At 46.8% G+C, this 15,788-nt stretch overlaps 1 protein-coding gene across 2 annotated transcripts in view; it reads right to left on the reverse strand.

Moving 5' to 3' along the window:
* The window catches only part of SP4 (Sp4 transcription factor), a 30,635-nt gene extending 17,614 nt beyond the window's left edge, over positions 1–13,021 (reverse strand). Inside the window, exons 1-3 of one of the 2 annotated variants that reach the window (XM_077268711.1) lie at positions 12,833–13,021; positions 11,624–11,709; positions 7,565–9,119 (exon numbers count right to left, since the gene is read on the reverse strand). In XM_077268711.1, coding sequence (XP_077124826.1) covers positions 7,565–9,119; positions 11,624–11,692 — 1,624 coding nt within the window. In that variant the 5' untranslated portion in view covers positions 11,693–11,709; positions 12,833–13,021. Of the gene's footprint in view, positions 1–7,564; positions 9,120–11,623; positions 11,710–12,428; positions 12,688–12,832 lie in introns of those variants that run through there. The other variant, XM_077268710.1, reaches the window with a different exon arrangement.
* Between the last annotated feature and the right edge of the window lie 2,767 nt (positions 13,022–15,788).

The raw sequence follows: 15,788 nt of genomic DNA on the forward strand, positions 1-15,788 counted from the left end.
TTTTTTTTTTTTTTATTTTAAAGAGGAAATTAGACTTCATACTTTCCAAGCCACATCATGGAATAAAGTGGAGTAAATATACTCTTTATTTATAATTTTTCCTCTCCATTGTGGAGATAGCTTGTAAAGTTTAGATTAGAATATATGTTATAGTACAAATGGGCGTTACCAGAGGTTAGTCTCTGGGGCGTGTTCTTCTACCAACCCCTCCTCCCCGCATGAAGATAACCAATCATAATCATGAACTTCATTCCTCCTGGGAATCGCTGGCTTTCAGTCATGCAGGTGAATCATTCTATACCGCCATCCACACAGATGGGTTGCTGTTGAAGACCTCCCTCTGTGCCAGCATCAAAGAACTCCACTGAAATCTAGAAGAAGACCATGATTTTTTCTGTATACAGGAATACTGTGATAGTGCTATGTACAGCACAAGCGATCAGAGGATTGCAGAGTCAAGCCCCTAGGGAGTGTAACATATACAGTAAAAAAAAAAACCTAGAAATGTGGAATAGCCAGGTATGTAAAATCTGATCTATCAAAACAAAATAAAAAATGTCAAAAATTGTGTTTTTTGGGGTAGCCGCAATACCACAAAAAAATGCTGTAGGAAGAAATCAAAACGTTGCATCTATCCAAAAAATGGTGTAAATAAAAACTCCATCTTGCCAAGCAAAAAAATAAGCCGTGGATTGAGCTGCAGAAAGGAGGGCATGCTCTTTTTACCTCTGTGTGCTGCTGCCTGCTTATGACTGGTCAACCTCATGCAGGGGTAAAGGCACATTCTTCCAGAAACAAACCTCTGGTAATGCATAGATGGACTACAACAACTGAGAGGAGAAAATAAAGCTGTTGCGTTACTCAGCTCTGCAACTACTATTCCATGATGTGGCCAGTGTAACATGATCAAACTGGTGAAAGTCCTCTTTAAAATCCTGAACGAAGTTGAGTAACGTAAGCTTATTGGCCCCAGTGCAAAATCTCCAACAGGGCCCCAACTATCATGGATCTTCAAAGGGGTTGTCGGTCAGATAATGCGTCACTGATGGTTTCTTAGGATAGGTCATCGATTGCAGATGGGTGTGTCAGGTGTTGGACCCCAACAAACCAATCACCTGCATAAGAATTAGGCTATGTGCACATGTTGCGGAAAGTCCTGCAGATTTTTCCGGACTGATTTTGGTAAATCTGCAGGTAAACCGCACTGCGGAATTACCGCAGATTTGGCACGATTTTTTTGCGGACTTTGTGCGGATTCCATATGTGGTTTTACACCTGCGGATTCCTATTATGGAGCAGGTGTAAACCGCTGTGGAATCCGCACAAAGAATTGACATGCTGCGGAATAAACAACGCTACGTTTCCGCACATTTTTTTCAGCAGCATGTGCACTGCGGATTTTGTTTTCCATAGGTTTACATGGTACTGTAAGGGTATGTGCACATGTTGCGGATTTGCTGCGGATCCGCAGAGTTTTTTGAAGTGCAGAAACGCTGCAGATCCGCAATTGATTTACAGTGCAATGTAAATCAATGGAAAAAAAAAAAACGATGTGCACACTTTGCGGAAAATCCGCTGCGGTTTTTAAGAAATAGCATGTCAATTATTTTTTGTGAATCTGCAGCGTTTTTGTACCCACTCCATTATAGAAAACCGCAGGGGTAAAAACCGCAGCAAATCCGCAGCAAAAACTCACAAAAAAACACTGCGGAACCGCACAAAAAACCGCAAGTGTGTTTTCTGCCAGGAGAGGCAGAATCCGCACCAGAATTTCCTAAGCCTAATCCGCAACGTGTGCACATAGCCTAAATGCATGGAAAACTGCTGCGGATCCGCAGCAAAATCCGCAGTGTGTGCACGTAGCCTTAGGCCATGTGCACACGCTGCGGATTCCATTGCGGAATTTTCCGCAGCGGATTTGATAAATCCGCAGTGAAAAAACGCTGCGGTTTTTACTGTGGATTTATTACGGTTTCTAGTGCGGTCTTCTCTGCGGGTTTTCACCTGCAGATTTATATTGGAGCAGGTGGAAACCCGCAGTGGAATCCGCACAAACAATTAACATGCTGCAGAAAATAAACCGCTGCGTTTCCACGCGTTTTTTTCCGCAGCATGTGCACTGCGGATTTCATTTCCCATAGGTTTACATTGTACTGTAAACTTATGGGAAACCACTGCGGATCTGCAGCTGCGGAAACATTGCGGTTCCGCAGCGTGTGCACATACCCTTACTCTGCAGCACTCAGAAGTGGCCACTACACAATGAACCGAGGTGCTTCCCATCTGACCACAGTAGAGCTAAGACTGGTGGAGGTCTGATCTGATACTACGGATAAGTTAGTCAATAACCCGTGCATATACAACCCTTTTCATAGTATTACACTATGTTCACACGTTGCGTTTTTGCAGCGTTTTTTTAATGCAAATTTTCAGCTGCGTTTCACAGTACCATCAAAGTCTATGAGATTTCAGAAATGTCATGCACACACCTTGTTTTTTTCCTGACTGTTTTGTCAAATAGCTTGAATTTTTCCAAAATGCAGAATGTCACTTCTTTCAGCGTTTAAGCGCTTTTCCCCCCCATTGAGATAAATGGGTAGTGAGAAAACCGCAAGTATCAGGTTTTGCTGCATTTTTGGTGCCAAAACCTGATGAAGTGGATGCAGGTTGTTTTTCATGCACTAAACTTTATCAGCATGCACAAGAGACAAATGTACCCTGACAACAACACAGAAAAACAAAAAAAGCAGCAAAAAGTAAGTAAAAGGCCATGTTCACACGATCCTTTTTTTGATCCTTTTTTTTTTCAGGTCCTGATTTGGAAAACCCGCAGTGCAAAACTGCACTGCTGATTTTCCTGCAGTTTCTTCTGCAGATTCCTCTGCGGGTTTTCAACAGCACTTTCCTATTGGTGCCTGTTGAAAACAGGAGCTGAATCCGCAGAAAGAAGTGACATGGTACTTCTTTTTTTCTGCAGGCAAATCCGCGCGGATTTGCCTGAGAAAAAAAGGATAGTGGGCACAGCGGTTTTTGTTTTCCATAGAGTAACATTGGACTGTACCCTGCATGGAAAAAGGACCTGAAAAAAAAAAAGGATCAAAAAAAGGATCGTGTGAACATAGCCAAAACCTGTTTTTTTTGTAAGCAGCTTAAACTTAGCATAAAAAATGAAGCAAAAATGCAACATGCGAACATAACCTTAATCTTCTGATATGGGTCAAAGGGACCTAGGTGCAACTGCATCAAGTTTACCCACTGCAGTTATACCAGTGTTTAAAAGGGTGTAGGAGCAGTTTACACTAAACGATGGTTACTAGCTGGCAAAGTATCTTTACCAAAGAAAAGTTATTTTTACAAAGGTTGCCACTTTAAAAACAGATACTTTGCAAACTTCCAAACCCATGAATCCCATCTTCTTTAAATTGTTACAGTATTATAACATGTAGGGACCAAAATGCAGTCGAAGTCACTTAGTAGTAAAACTGCAAAATTGCTATTTAATGACTGCACACCAACAAGGCCACAAATAATACTTCTGTCCATAGTCACAGTTTTTCAATGGTTTTAAGAAAAAATTGCAACAAATTCAGAAACAAGGATAAATGAGATGTGAATACACTTTTTTAAAACTCAAGACTACAACTGGGGGTGCTGATGGCCGTGCTGGACTGAGGAGAGTCCATATAGCCCAGGAAATCTGCGGCACTTTATCCCTGCTCAGGATTCACCTGTGAATACCAAAATCACAATTTAGACTAGAGCTATAGGGAAACAATGAAGGCAGGGATGTCTTTGGACTCACAAAAGAAGTAGTGTCGTCCTAGCCTCAAGGTAAAGGGGGCTGGGCAGATAGAACTTATGAAGAGCTGGGCACCACAGTTAAGATGTTGCAGGTACGGTATTACCTACGCCATATTTCTATACAAATATATGGAATATATGGATATGTATATCCATACATATGCTTGAATATGGAAAAAAATAAAAATAAATAAATAATATATACAGGTCCTTCTCAAAAAATTAGCATATAGTGTTAAATTTCATTATTTACCATAATGTAATGATTACAATTAAACTTTCATATATTATAGATTCATTATCCACCAACTGAAATTTGTCAGGTCTTTTATTGTTTTAATACTGATGATTTTGGCATACAACTCCTGATAACCCAAAAAACCTGTCTCAATAAATTAGCATATTTCACCCGACCAATCAAATAAAAGTGTTTTTTAATACCAAACAAAAAAACCATCAAATAATAATGTTCAGTTATGCACTCAATACTTGGTCGGGAATCCTTTGGCAGAAATGACTGCTTCAATGCGGCGTGGCATGGAGGCAATCAGCCTGTGACACTGCTGAGATGTTATGGAGGCCCAGGATGCTTCAATAGCGGCCTTAAGCTCATCCAGAGTGTTGGGTCTTGCGTCTCTCAACTTTCTCTTCACAATATCCCACAGATTCTCTATGGGGTTCAGGTCAGGAGAGTTGGCAGGCCAATTGAGCACAGTAATACCATGGTCAGTAAACCATTTACCAGGTCAGTAAACCATTTACCAGTGGTTTTGGCACTGTGAGCAGGTGCCAGGTCGTGCTGAAAAATGAAATCTTCATCTCCATAAAGCATTTCAGCCGATGGAAGCATGAAGTGCTCCAAAATCTCCTGATAGCTAGCTGCATTGACCCTGCCCTTGATGAAACACAGTGGACCAACACCAGCAGCTGACATGGCACCCCACACCATCACTGACTGTGGGTACTTGACACTGGACTTCAGGCATTTTGGCATTTCCTTCTCCCCAGTCTTCCTCCAGACTCTGGCACCTTGATTTCCGAATGACATGCAAAATTTGCTTTCATCAGAAAAAAGTACTTGGGACCACTTAGCAACAGTCCAGTGCTGCTTCTCTGTAGCCCAGGTCAGGCGCTTCTGCCGCTGTTTATGGTTCAAAAGTGGCTTTACCTGGGGAATGCGGCACCTGTAGCCCATTTCCTGCACACGCCAGACTCAGTCCACTGCTTCCTCAGGTTCCCCAAGGTCTGGAATCGGTCCTTCTCCACAATCTTCCTCAGGGTCCGGTCACCTCTTCTCGTTGTACAGCGTTTTCTGCCACATTGTTTCCTTCCAACAGACTTACCATTGAGGTGCCTTGATACAGCACTCTGGGAACAGCCTATTTGTTGAGAAATTTCTTTCTGGGTCTTACCCTCTTGCTTGAGGGTGTCAATGATGGCCTTCTTGACATCTGTCAGGTCGCTAGTCTTACCCATGATGGGGGTTTTGAGTAATGAACCAGGCAGGGAGTTTTTAAAAGCCTCGGGTATCTTTTGCATGTGTTTAGAGTTAATTAGTTGATTCAGAAGATTAGGGTAATAGGTCATTTAGAGAACCTTTTCTTGATATGCTAATTTATTGAGACAGGTTTTTTGGGTTATCAGGAGTTGTATGCCAAAATCATCAGTATTAAAACAATAAAAGACCTGACAAATTTCAGTTGGTGGATAATGAATCTATAATATATGAAAGTTTAATTGTAATCATTACATTATGGTAAATAATGAAATTTAACACAATATGCTAATTTTTTGAGAAGGACCTGTATATATATACACCAAGTCATAAGATGTATTTTTGCAGTGGGACAGTTGTGTAGTTGCTCATGAATGTTTATTACGGCTAGCACCTCAGACTGCTCCAATTTGTGAACTAACTATTTCAGCCATGGTCACCTTTATTCAGATCAAAAACCTTAATGGAGAAGTCTGCAGGCTCCATCCCTTAACACTTCTGACAGATACATCTGACAGCTCAAGCAGTATGATGGTGACAGTGCGGTAATGCCGAGTCATCACCGCCCAGCTCATGGGTTCCTATGGGGAAAAGATGTCTGGAACTTTTTGTAGAGTGATATTACCAGGACTGCTTGGTGACCGAATAACACTTAGCATCCTAGTCAAGGAGCCCCCTCTCTGCAATCACAAGCCTAATGACAAACATGCCTTACTCCTAAAAAAAAAAAAAAAATGTTTTTATTAAAATTGTATATATAATTGTATATAGTCTGCTGTTACACAGGGGCACAAAGTGGCTGCAATGAGTCCTGATAGGGAACGTTTAGTAACGCTCGTTTATTTAACACAGCCTAGTTTTGGGTCGGGTGCTGTCCGTGTGTGTAGTGAAATCATCTAGATCTGAGGTCTATGAACTGACGGTGTAGGTGGGTGACATCACAACTTTCTCCATTTTTGTGTGATTTACGGATGATGCAGCGCTTCTTTAGCAGGCAGCTCTGACATCCATACATGAAGTGTCCACACTTTGTGCAAGTGACTGATCTGACTTCTACATTCATCTGAACACAGCCTTAGGCCGGGGTCACACTTGCGAGTTCAATGCAAGAAACTCACACTGGTCGCTCGTATCAAGTCCCGTCACTGCCGCCGGCACTCGGGACCGGAGTGTGCGGAAACATGTATTTCTATGCAGCTGAACGCTCTGGTCTCGAGTGCCGGCGGCAGCGCCGGGTATTGATGCACGAGTTTCTCACATCACACTTGCAAGTATGACGCCGGCCTTAGAGGCTGTATACACAGACAAACCAGGGGCACAATATGACCGCTGATTAGAAAGTTTTTACTGAGTGGTGGTCATTCAAATGCCGGTTTACACAGGCAGACCAAGAGCAAATGATGTGCACCAAGCGATCTCTAATAGATCACTCAGTGTGCATAGGCTGCTACATTACCCGGCGCGAGTCCTGTTTACCAAGAAGGATGCGCAGCGATCACAACAGATCATTTCACCTCATCAGCAGACTGTTTCCACTGCAAGGTAATCATTTTTAACAACGCTGTTCATGATCCTCTTTCAGTGTAAATGCAGCTTAATGTTTAGCAGTAAGGCTTACAAATACTAATGTAAAATACTGACCAAATACTGCTAGTGTGACGGCAGCTTAATTCTGAGTTTTTCCACACTAAAATAATCCGTGTGAAATAATTTACATTAGCATTGCATCCCTTCTTGTTTACACAGGCTGTGCTGTCAACCGACAATGATTTTTAGGTCAACAAATTATCTGATCTCCCATTGTTCGCTTCCTGACTTTTTTTTTTTTTTTTTTTCAATGATCGGTAATGTTCATGCAAATGATTGCACAAGCTGTTATTGCCCCAGGAAATAAAAAAAAGCCTCCTAATACCATTTGACTTCTGATATCCATATTATCAACAAGGCCTCATCCAGACTGTACGCTGGACAACCATGGTTTGCAGAACAAACTATTTTTATTGCATTATGCCCATTGAATGTCTATAAAGGTTATTCAGAGCCTGTGTAAAGACAGCGATGATCGGATCAGCCACGGGTCTCCTGACCTGAACGCAATAGCCTCATAGACTCCTATGAAGCGGTTGGTGCCGGATCGGGACACCTGTTGGCTGGGGGCCGGCATGGTGGTCCATACTCAAGATACTTGGATTAATCATATACAAACAACTACAGGAAACATATACAGAATTTATAGGATTTCGACTGGGTTTTTCCCCTTTCACATACCTCCAACACTGGTAATTGTAACCGGTACTCCCTGTACCTGAACTCCTGCTGCACCAAGACTGGCAACGCTTACTGTCTGCAGATTAGGTACAGATGTAAAGTGGGCAGCATTGAGCGTGATCGGAGTGCCACCTACTGTGACCGGTGCAATCTGTGCAATTGTCGTGCCGCTGCTTGTGGACACCGGGGTTATGGTTAATTGCTGCGGTAAGCCAGCGTTCTGGACCTGTAAGTTCTGGAGACTCTGAATGTTCTGCACCTGCACTGTTTGCCAGCTGATCTGACCAGAAGGGGTTAATGTTGGGGCCCTTATGAGAACCTGGGTTGGGCTTAACGCCTGAAGCTGAACGTTTTGCAGCTGTTGCTGCTGCAGCGTTTGGATAGTCTGTCCTGACTGCAGCTGAAATGACTGCTGTGGTATGGCTTGTAGGATCTGCTGCTGAGGCTGTTGGATCTGGATTTGCTGTAAGACGGGCTGGCCTACAATTTGCACCTGCTGCAGAGAGTTTGATTGTTCGGACACGTTCTGGAGTCCATTTGCCTGCAGCTGACCGCCGCTCTGGTTCTCGGCCTCTGTCACTGAGGACGGCGATTCTTCTGCGGCACGGTCACTGCTTGCTGCTGTGCTGGTGAACTGGCCTGTTTCAGCTGAGCTGACCAGAGTATCACTGCTAGTCAGAGTCGTAGCCACTGTGGTCGCACAGGTTGAGGATGTGGAGGAGGAGGGAGATTCAGGCATGGTACTGACAGAGGACGTTGTGATGGGTGTGGAGACCAGCTGATTTCCATTGGTGACTCCGCCATCTGTGGGTTGAACAATCTGGGCTGAGCTTCCTCCAGCAGCTACACTATTTATCACTGGCAAGGCCAGAGTCACTCCTCCTATGTTAATGGGTAAGGTTGTCACCACTTGTTGAGCCCCAGGAATGGTCTGCAGCTGCAATGGTATCGACACTCCAGGACGAATCTGCACGGGAACAGTTTGGTTTGCTAAGTTTTGCGCAATAATATTTCCAGATGTTGTTCTATTGCCAGCCGTGATAATGGCCTGATTATTGCCAGCAGGAATAAATTGGATTTGACCTTGTAAGTCTTGCAGTGCTGTGGCATTTCCAGGGCTGATCTGAATGTGCTGGCCTTCTACAGTCTGAATCTGTGGGATGACCTGGTACTGTACGTTCCCCCCAGGAGTCTGGACTTGGATCACTTGGAACTGTCCTGGGGCCGCGGCAGAAGTGCTTGGTTTGGATTTTGATGGTGAAGCTGTCTCGCTGGTGTTATTCGATGACGCTGCTGTACTGGCAGCTATGGAAATCCCCTGTTGTGCTATGCTGCCTTCTTTTGAAACCGGGGGCGCAGCAGCCACAATCTGCCAAGCGCTGCCAGCCAGCTGAGTGGTCACCAATTCCAGTTGCTGGGGTTGATTCTGAAGCTGAACTAAACCTTGGCTGGGATCAATGATGATCTGCTGCTGTCCGGCACCTTGGTTTTCCCCTGTAGTTCCTATTTTACTGCAGGTGGCAGCTAGCAAAGCCAAGGGTGATGGCTGAGAGTCCTAATCAAAAAAAGAAAGGAGGAGGATTTAGAGGCAGATCGGCAGTGTTCACATCTGATCTAACATCACAGGAAGTGGTCACAGTCTCAGAAATATCTCCCAGCCCTATAACTGTACTGCAAATTTGCATGTGCAGGAAGCCTGAGGCATAAAATGATATGCTCACAACATAAACTAATAGGAAGAGACAGTGCACCTACTTAAGATGCAAACTGTCACAACAGCACATTGAAGTGCATCTGTCTCATGTCTCAACAAACTCAAGACTAAAAGATACTGCTACATACACAGCCAGTTGTCTCCCCAACAATTACTGTCCACGAGACATCTGCCCACGCTCAGAGCTGGCACTGCTGTGCCACTCGCATAGTCGTGCCAAGTAAATTTTCGAAGGTTTCTAAATAACCCACACTTTCCATTGCTCCACTCTAGCTCCATGTTCCTGACCCAAACTCAAAAACATCATACAGGAGTACGTGTCTGCCGAGTTCAGGCCAGGATACTGGCAGCCAGGCCATACACCGCAGTTGGTACTCAGACCATAAGGATATGTCCACACGTTCAGTATTGGGCAGCTCTACGGATGCAGCACACATGCAAAGGGTCCAAAGCGCTGTCTGCTTTTGAACGCAAGTGATTCCACGTGTGTTCATTGAACCGTGTGGAATCACCAAGTCCAATACATTGTATGGGTGAAATTTATCTTATAAATAGACATGCTGCAGTCTGGAAAGACGCGTCGCATGTGCGTCTCTCGCAGGTAAGCCGGAGCGTCAGTGCATGCATAGTGGACATGGATTTCTTGAAATTCCCTCCACTATGATGTAACATCTGGCAGAAGCGGGTTGGACGCTGCAGATGTACGCAGCGTCCAACCTGCAGCGCTTCCTGACCGTGGGAACATACCCTAAATGTCAAAAGTGTGAAACTGGCCTTACATGTGGTTTCGGTTCACATGATCTGGTCACACTGCATGACTTTAGTCCTTGTTTTTCTAAAACAATGTATGTTTGCCCAATTTTCTCTTCTTCATGCATTGACTAAGTGACCTTCTGGTGAGCAGAGCTGTATGCAGAACTGCTGGCCACTATGGTGACTTTGGCTAAGACACGGGTTGCACAGCTAAAGATCGCTCTGTGCCGCTGCGACACCGCAGCACAATGCAGGTGAATAGTGCTGCAAGAAGCAAAAGACAAATGGCCTGACTTATCAGAATGGCATAGAAACTTTGTAAAGTTGTATAATTTTGGTGAAAATCAAGGCTCTGCTAAAATGTTGCGACTTTTGGCATTCTTATGCCATTTTTGCCTAGCTACGACAAAATGGGTGGAGCAGGGATGGGGGCATGACAACAGCCAATAATCAAATTCATGACGAACGGTGGCGTTCACCAGGCCACAAAGCTTATTCCAGCAGGGACTGTAGTATCGGACACAGAGGCGTCCATCGCTCCACATTCATGAAGAGTCATATACAGGAGCGTCTGACTCCAGCACATCTCCTCATCAAGACTGGTGTGAACAACGCCGCTCCTGAAGAAGGCTCAAAGAGGACCAAATGGTTCCTGACTTTTTCGATTTGCCTGTGGGTGGCATAGCAGTTTGCGGGTTGCCATGAGCGGTACACAGCATAAGGCCAACGTGGAGTGTAGTTGCAGCACACTATAAAGCCATGTACATATGCACTCAGTATCACTGTGTGCTGCCTCCCTGAGAAAAGCTTTAAAATAGGACATGGAACACATCATATTTTTGTTTTTGAGCCCAAAAGTAAATACCTTCATGTGCGTCTGTATAAAATCTGACTGTAGCTAGTGTATGACCTTATGGACTACAAAGGGCACGATATAACGAATCTGGACTACATCATACCCTCCTGCCCAATCTGACATCCGGCAGGAAGAATTGCATCTGCAGGCCAGGCAGCTGCGGCATCTGTACGACCCAGCGGGCATCTCTCCATGCCTGAACACAGACTGGGCAGTGCAGTATGCCATCTTACACTACAGGCTTCATTCTGCACATCCAATGCCTCCGCACCTTTAGCCTGTATTCTGCTGAAATGTGGTCTTTATGCTGAGTCTCAGGACCAGTCAGTAATCTGTGGCCATTGTACAGGAGCCATGAGACCCATCTCTTACCCCCGGCATCCATAGCTCCTCTTCTGATTAGCTGGCCTGGCGTGACGTGCGTTGTACTGTGACTATGACATCACGCAGGGCTGGCTAATCAAAACAAGATCCACAGAGGTAAGAGGCGGTCCACAGGGGTAAGAGGCGGTCCTCATGGCTCCTGTACGGCGGCCACAGATCACTGACTGGTCCTGAGCATTGAGCTGCACCATCTGTAGCTGGGACCATTACTGCGGGCAGCTATGTGTGAATATGTCCTTGTATTCATACACACCGGATATATGGAAATACCATAGCTGGCAGCAGGTGTGGACATTGGGGTCTCTGGGGGGGAATCTAGAGAATTGGGTGATGACATCTGATGGGAGATTACCTGTGAGCCGGAGCCTTTGCCCTTTTTCTTGCCCTCCGTCTCGCTGGTTTTTCCTCCCTCGGTGGCCATGTCTTCCTCCGCCTGATCTGTAACATAATGAACACTGACATACGTCACCCAGCGCACAAGACACAAAGTTGCAATGATGCAGGTGATGTGTAGGGAGCAGGGCGGCCTCATGTAAGGAGCAGGGCAGTCCCATGTAAGGAGATGGCAGGTGATGTGTAGAGAGCAGGGCAGCCCCATGTAAGGAGCAGGGCAGCCCCATGTAAGGAGCAGGGCAGGTGATGTGTAGAGAGCAGGGCAGCCCCATGTAAGGAGCAGGGCAGGTGATGTGTAGGGAGCAGGGCAGCCCCATGTAAGGAGCAGGGCAGGTGATGTGTAGGGAGCAGGGCAGCCCCGTGTAGGGAGCAGGGCAGGTGATGTGTAGGGAGCAGGGCAGCCCCATGTAAGGAGCAGGGCAGGTGATGTGTAGGGAGCAGGGCAGCCCCATGTAGGGAGCAGGGCAGCTCCATGTAGGGGGCAGGGCAGCCCCATGTAGGGAGCAGGGCAGCCCCATGTAGGGAGCAGGGCAGCCCCATGTAGGGGGCAGGGCAGCCCCATGTAGGGGGCAGGGCAGCCCCGTGCACTGCTGTCATCCCCAGCACCTGTCTGAGCAGACCCCACCCCCAGGACCATACTGTAACACATGCTGGAGTAGAGCCACGGCTGCTGTCACAGCCCACTGTCACGGGCCGGGGGTCTGCGGAGGAGGAGGAGGGGGCCCTGCTCCGGGAAGGCAGGGGCTGGACGGGGTGTTACGTACCGCTCATGCTGTATTATAATGCGAGCACTTATTCGTGGCACTGCTAATCAGGAGGACGGGAAGAGGCTAGGGGATGGGACGGGGGAGGATAAAAGGCCGGCTGGATGCTGGAGGAGGAGGGATGGGGGCCTGGCTCTCTCCCTGTACGGATGGCGGCGGTGCTGGCTGGCTGGAGAAGGGGGCTGTGGCGTACAAGCTCCGTCTCTCCCCGCAGCCGGGCCCCTGATTGACAGCCCCGGAGAGGGGCCGGGCACAGGCCGGGGCGGACACCCCCCTCTACCTCCCACCCTCCCCCGTCCATCCCGCCACGGGATCCATCGCCTCCATCCAGCCCCTAAACCTCTCTCGTGTGGTTAGGCCTCCTCCCCGGGTCCCTCCTCTCTCCCCTCCTCGCCATTGCTTACCGCACGTCCTCCCTCTTCTTCTCCACGTCAGTGCCCGCCTCGCTGCGCTGCCGCCCCCGTCACCGCTGGCTCCCGCCGGCTTTTAGCGCTTTATTCCGAGGGGCCGAGGAGCAATAATATTTATTTTATTATTTTCCAGCAGCTGCTGGGCGAGTCCCCTCCCCGGCTCCTCCTCCTCCGCACACATACAGAGAGCGGGGCGGGAGTGGCGCACACACTGCGCCCTCCTCCTCTCTCCACTGCCGGGGGAGGCGGAGGAGGGGAAGCATTAACCGTCTCCTTCCCGGCTGCTGTACGCTGACAGCCTGATGTGGAAGACTAGTGGAGCAGTTGCTAATAGCAACCAATCAGCTTCTGGCTTTCATGCAGAATGGAAAAGTTAGAAAATGAAAGAAGGAAATTGATTGGTTGCTATAAGCAACAGCCTCACTTTATGTCTGTCCTAAATGAGGCCCTATATTGTATTTAGTGTAATCTTATAAATAATAAAGTTTATTTAAAGCTCAAGTCTCACTGCATTTGCATTGCACCGCTTGCGTCCTGAACACTCCATATGTGAAATGTCATTGGGCTCCATAGTCCTGCCCTGGCCCTGTTAGTGGCGGTGTTAGCTGGCACGCCTTTTTTAAGCTGTATTGAATATCATATTTGACAATACTAATGCAGTGACATCCCATAATAACGTATACAGCGTGGCATATGCTCAGTGGTTAGCACAGTATGGTGGCTCAGTGGTTAGCACTGCATCCTTGCAGCGTAGGGGTCCTGGTTTCCAATCCCACCAAGGACAACATCTGCAAGGAGTTTGTGCGTTCTCCCCATGTTTGTGCGGGTTCTCCAGTTTCCTCCCACACTCCAACGACATACTGATAGGGAATGTAGATTGTGAGCCCCAATGGGGACAGCAATGATGACGTCTGTAACGAGCTGCAGAATATGTTGGCGCTATAAAAGCAACTATTATACGTAAATATGTTTTATAATGGGGGTCAATCGGCCAGGCCGGGCCTACGTGACCATGAGGCCAGTCACGACCACAAGTTGCAGACGTCACTGGCTCCTGTGTCAGGGTGCAAATGCAACCACTGCATCCAGCCTCGGACTGGCCCTCGGGAGAACCGGTGAATCTCCTGGTGGGCCTCCCACCTTTCTATATGAGTAGTAATTGACACAATACATTTGAGACACCGGCAGCATCTCCTCATTCATTTATCTAAATAACTAGTTTATGATTACATAGAAGCAGAAGTTAATTTGTCAGTGAGGGTCATGTAATATTTCGACGTGGTTGAACAGTCACAGGTGCCCCCCGCACCTCAGCCTGACACCGCCTGCAGCCTGTATAGCTACACCCATGCTCCACAAGATAGCTGGCCGAGGCCACGGAAATCGATAGATTCTGACGATTTTGCTCTTTCTTTGTAGGTTTTCCAGTGTTTGACCCTCCATCGCAGGATATTGCTGGCACATCCTGTGTCTTCATCGCCTCTGGGGTGTATGCGTCCATAGGATGAATATTATACACCTCGTAAGCACATACAGGCTCGGACTGCCCCATAGGGGTACATGGGAATCCCCCGGTGGGCCCCTGTGCAAATCGGGGCCCACAACCTTACTGTATGGGCAGTACTTGGCATAATTCACTCTTTTCACAAAAAAGCAGCATCTCATCATTCATTATCCAAACTCCCCAGTTTATTATTATATATTTGTTAACCAGGGTAGTGTAATATTTGTAGACAGGTGAAAAGTGGGCCCCCAAAGTCAATGTTACTGGTGGGCCCTTGGCACCCCAATCCGACACTGAGCGCATAGATTGAATAATACCAGTCACTGTTACGTGATAGGATTTATATGATTTATCCAGTAGTGAACATATACTGGCGCATCACTGGATGTTAGACAGAGCTGCTGGCGGGAGCATTACAAATACAGGACCATTCAGTCCTGCCTCTGTGATGGGGAGACATAGTCTATACCTAGACCTCCAGCCATCAGTCTGTGCCTCCCCTGCTATGTTGGAGTTTTTAACATCAAGTGACAAAAATGACTTCTATTGAGTCTGACGTCACCGTAATCCTAACTGGGTATTGGCTGAAATGGTGGCACTGCACTGAATGTCGGGAACTGTAGTTCCATGGACTGACGCAGGTCTCCTCCATATGCCTGTAGACAGTGTGAGGGTTTGGCAGGCGGGCCTGAGGTGTTGTCCTCCCTGGGAGGCATGGATGAGGCGGGCCAGCTGTCAGCAGTGGGAGTAGGGCTGCTCCAGGGGGTGGTAGAAGAGGGAGTTGATCTTCTCAATGTCCTCCCTTTCCTCGTGTAACCTCGGACACTGATAAACATCCCCATGTGTCAGTTGCAGCCTGAAGACACCTGGGCTGCTGCATACTTGTAGGCACATCACAACCTGCAGCACAATGTGACATAGCGGCCTGGAATGCATCTGTATGTGGAAGAGGCCTTAGAAATAGCAATTCCTGTAGAGAATGCTTCAGTACATTGTTGGCCTATGCTGCGGATTCTCCTGGGCAAGGAATGGGCTTTTCTGTGATCGCCCTCCCAATGCTGCTACGGTGAGATGCAGCGGATTGTCTGGATCCAGTTCCGTCCACACAGGAGTTTGCATACTTTTGTGCAGATTTTGCTGAAAATGCAAGTTCAGAATTTGACAAATAGTGAATTATTTTTAAAATGTGAAAAAAAAAAAATCAGATTTTTTTGTATTCTGGAGAGGTACCAGATTGTTGACTGGGAGCATGGCCATCCCTGTATGTTTATATAGTAACATTGTACCCGATTGTAATTGTGCAACTAGCCTATCCCAAAAATAAGCTACCGGTATTTGTACACCCTCTTCCCATGAAGCATTGTCTGGCCTATAAAGTCTCCCAGAAGGAGAAACGTTACCCCCTGGACGGACTGTAGTTGTCACTGTAGTGTCTATATTGTAATG

Source organism: Ranitomeya variabilis, chromosome 6, assembly GCF_051348905.1.
Source record: "Ranitomeya variabilis isolate aRanVar5 chromosome 6, aRanVar5.hap1, whole genome shotgun sequence".
In the NCBI taxonomy this organism is placed as follows: domain Eukaryota; kingdom Metazoa; phylum Chordata; class Amphibia; order Anura; family Dendrobatidae; genus Ranitomeya; species Ranitomeya variabilis.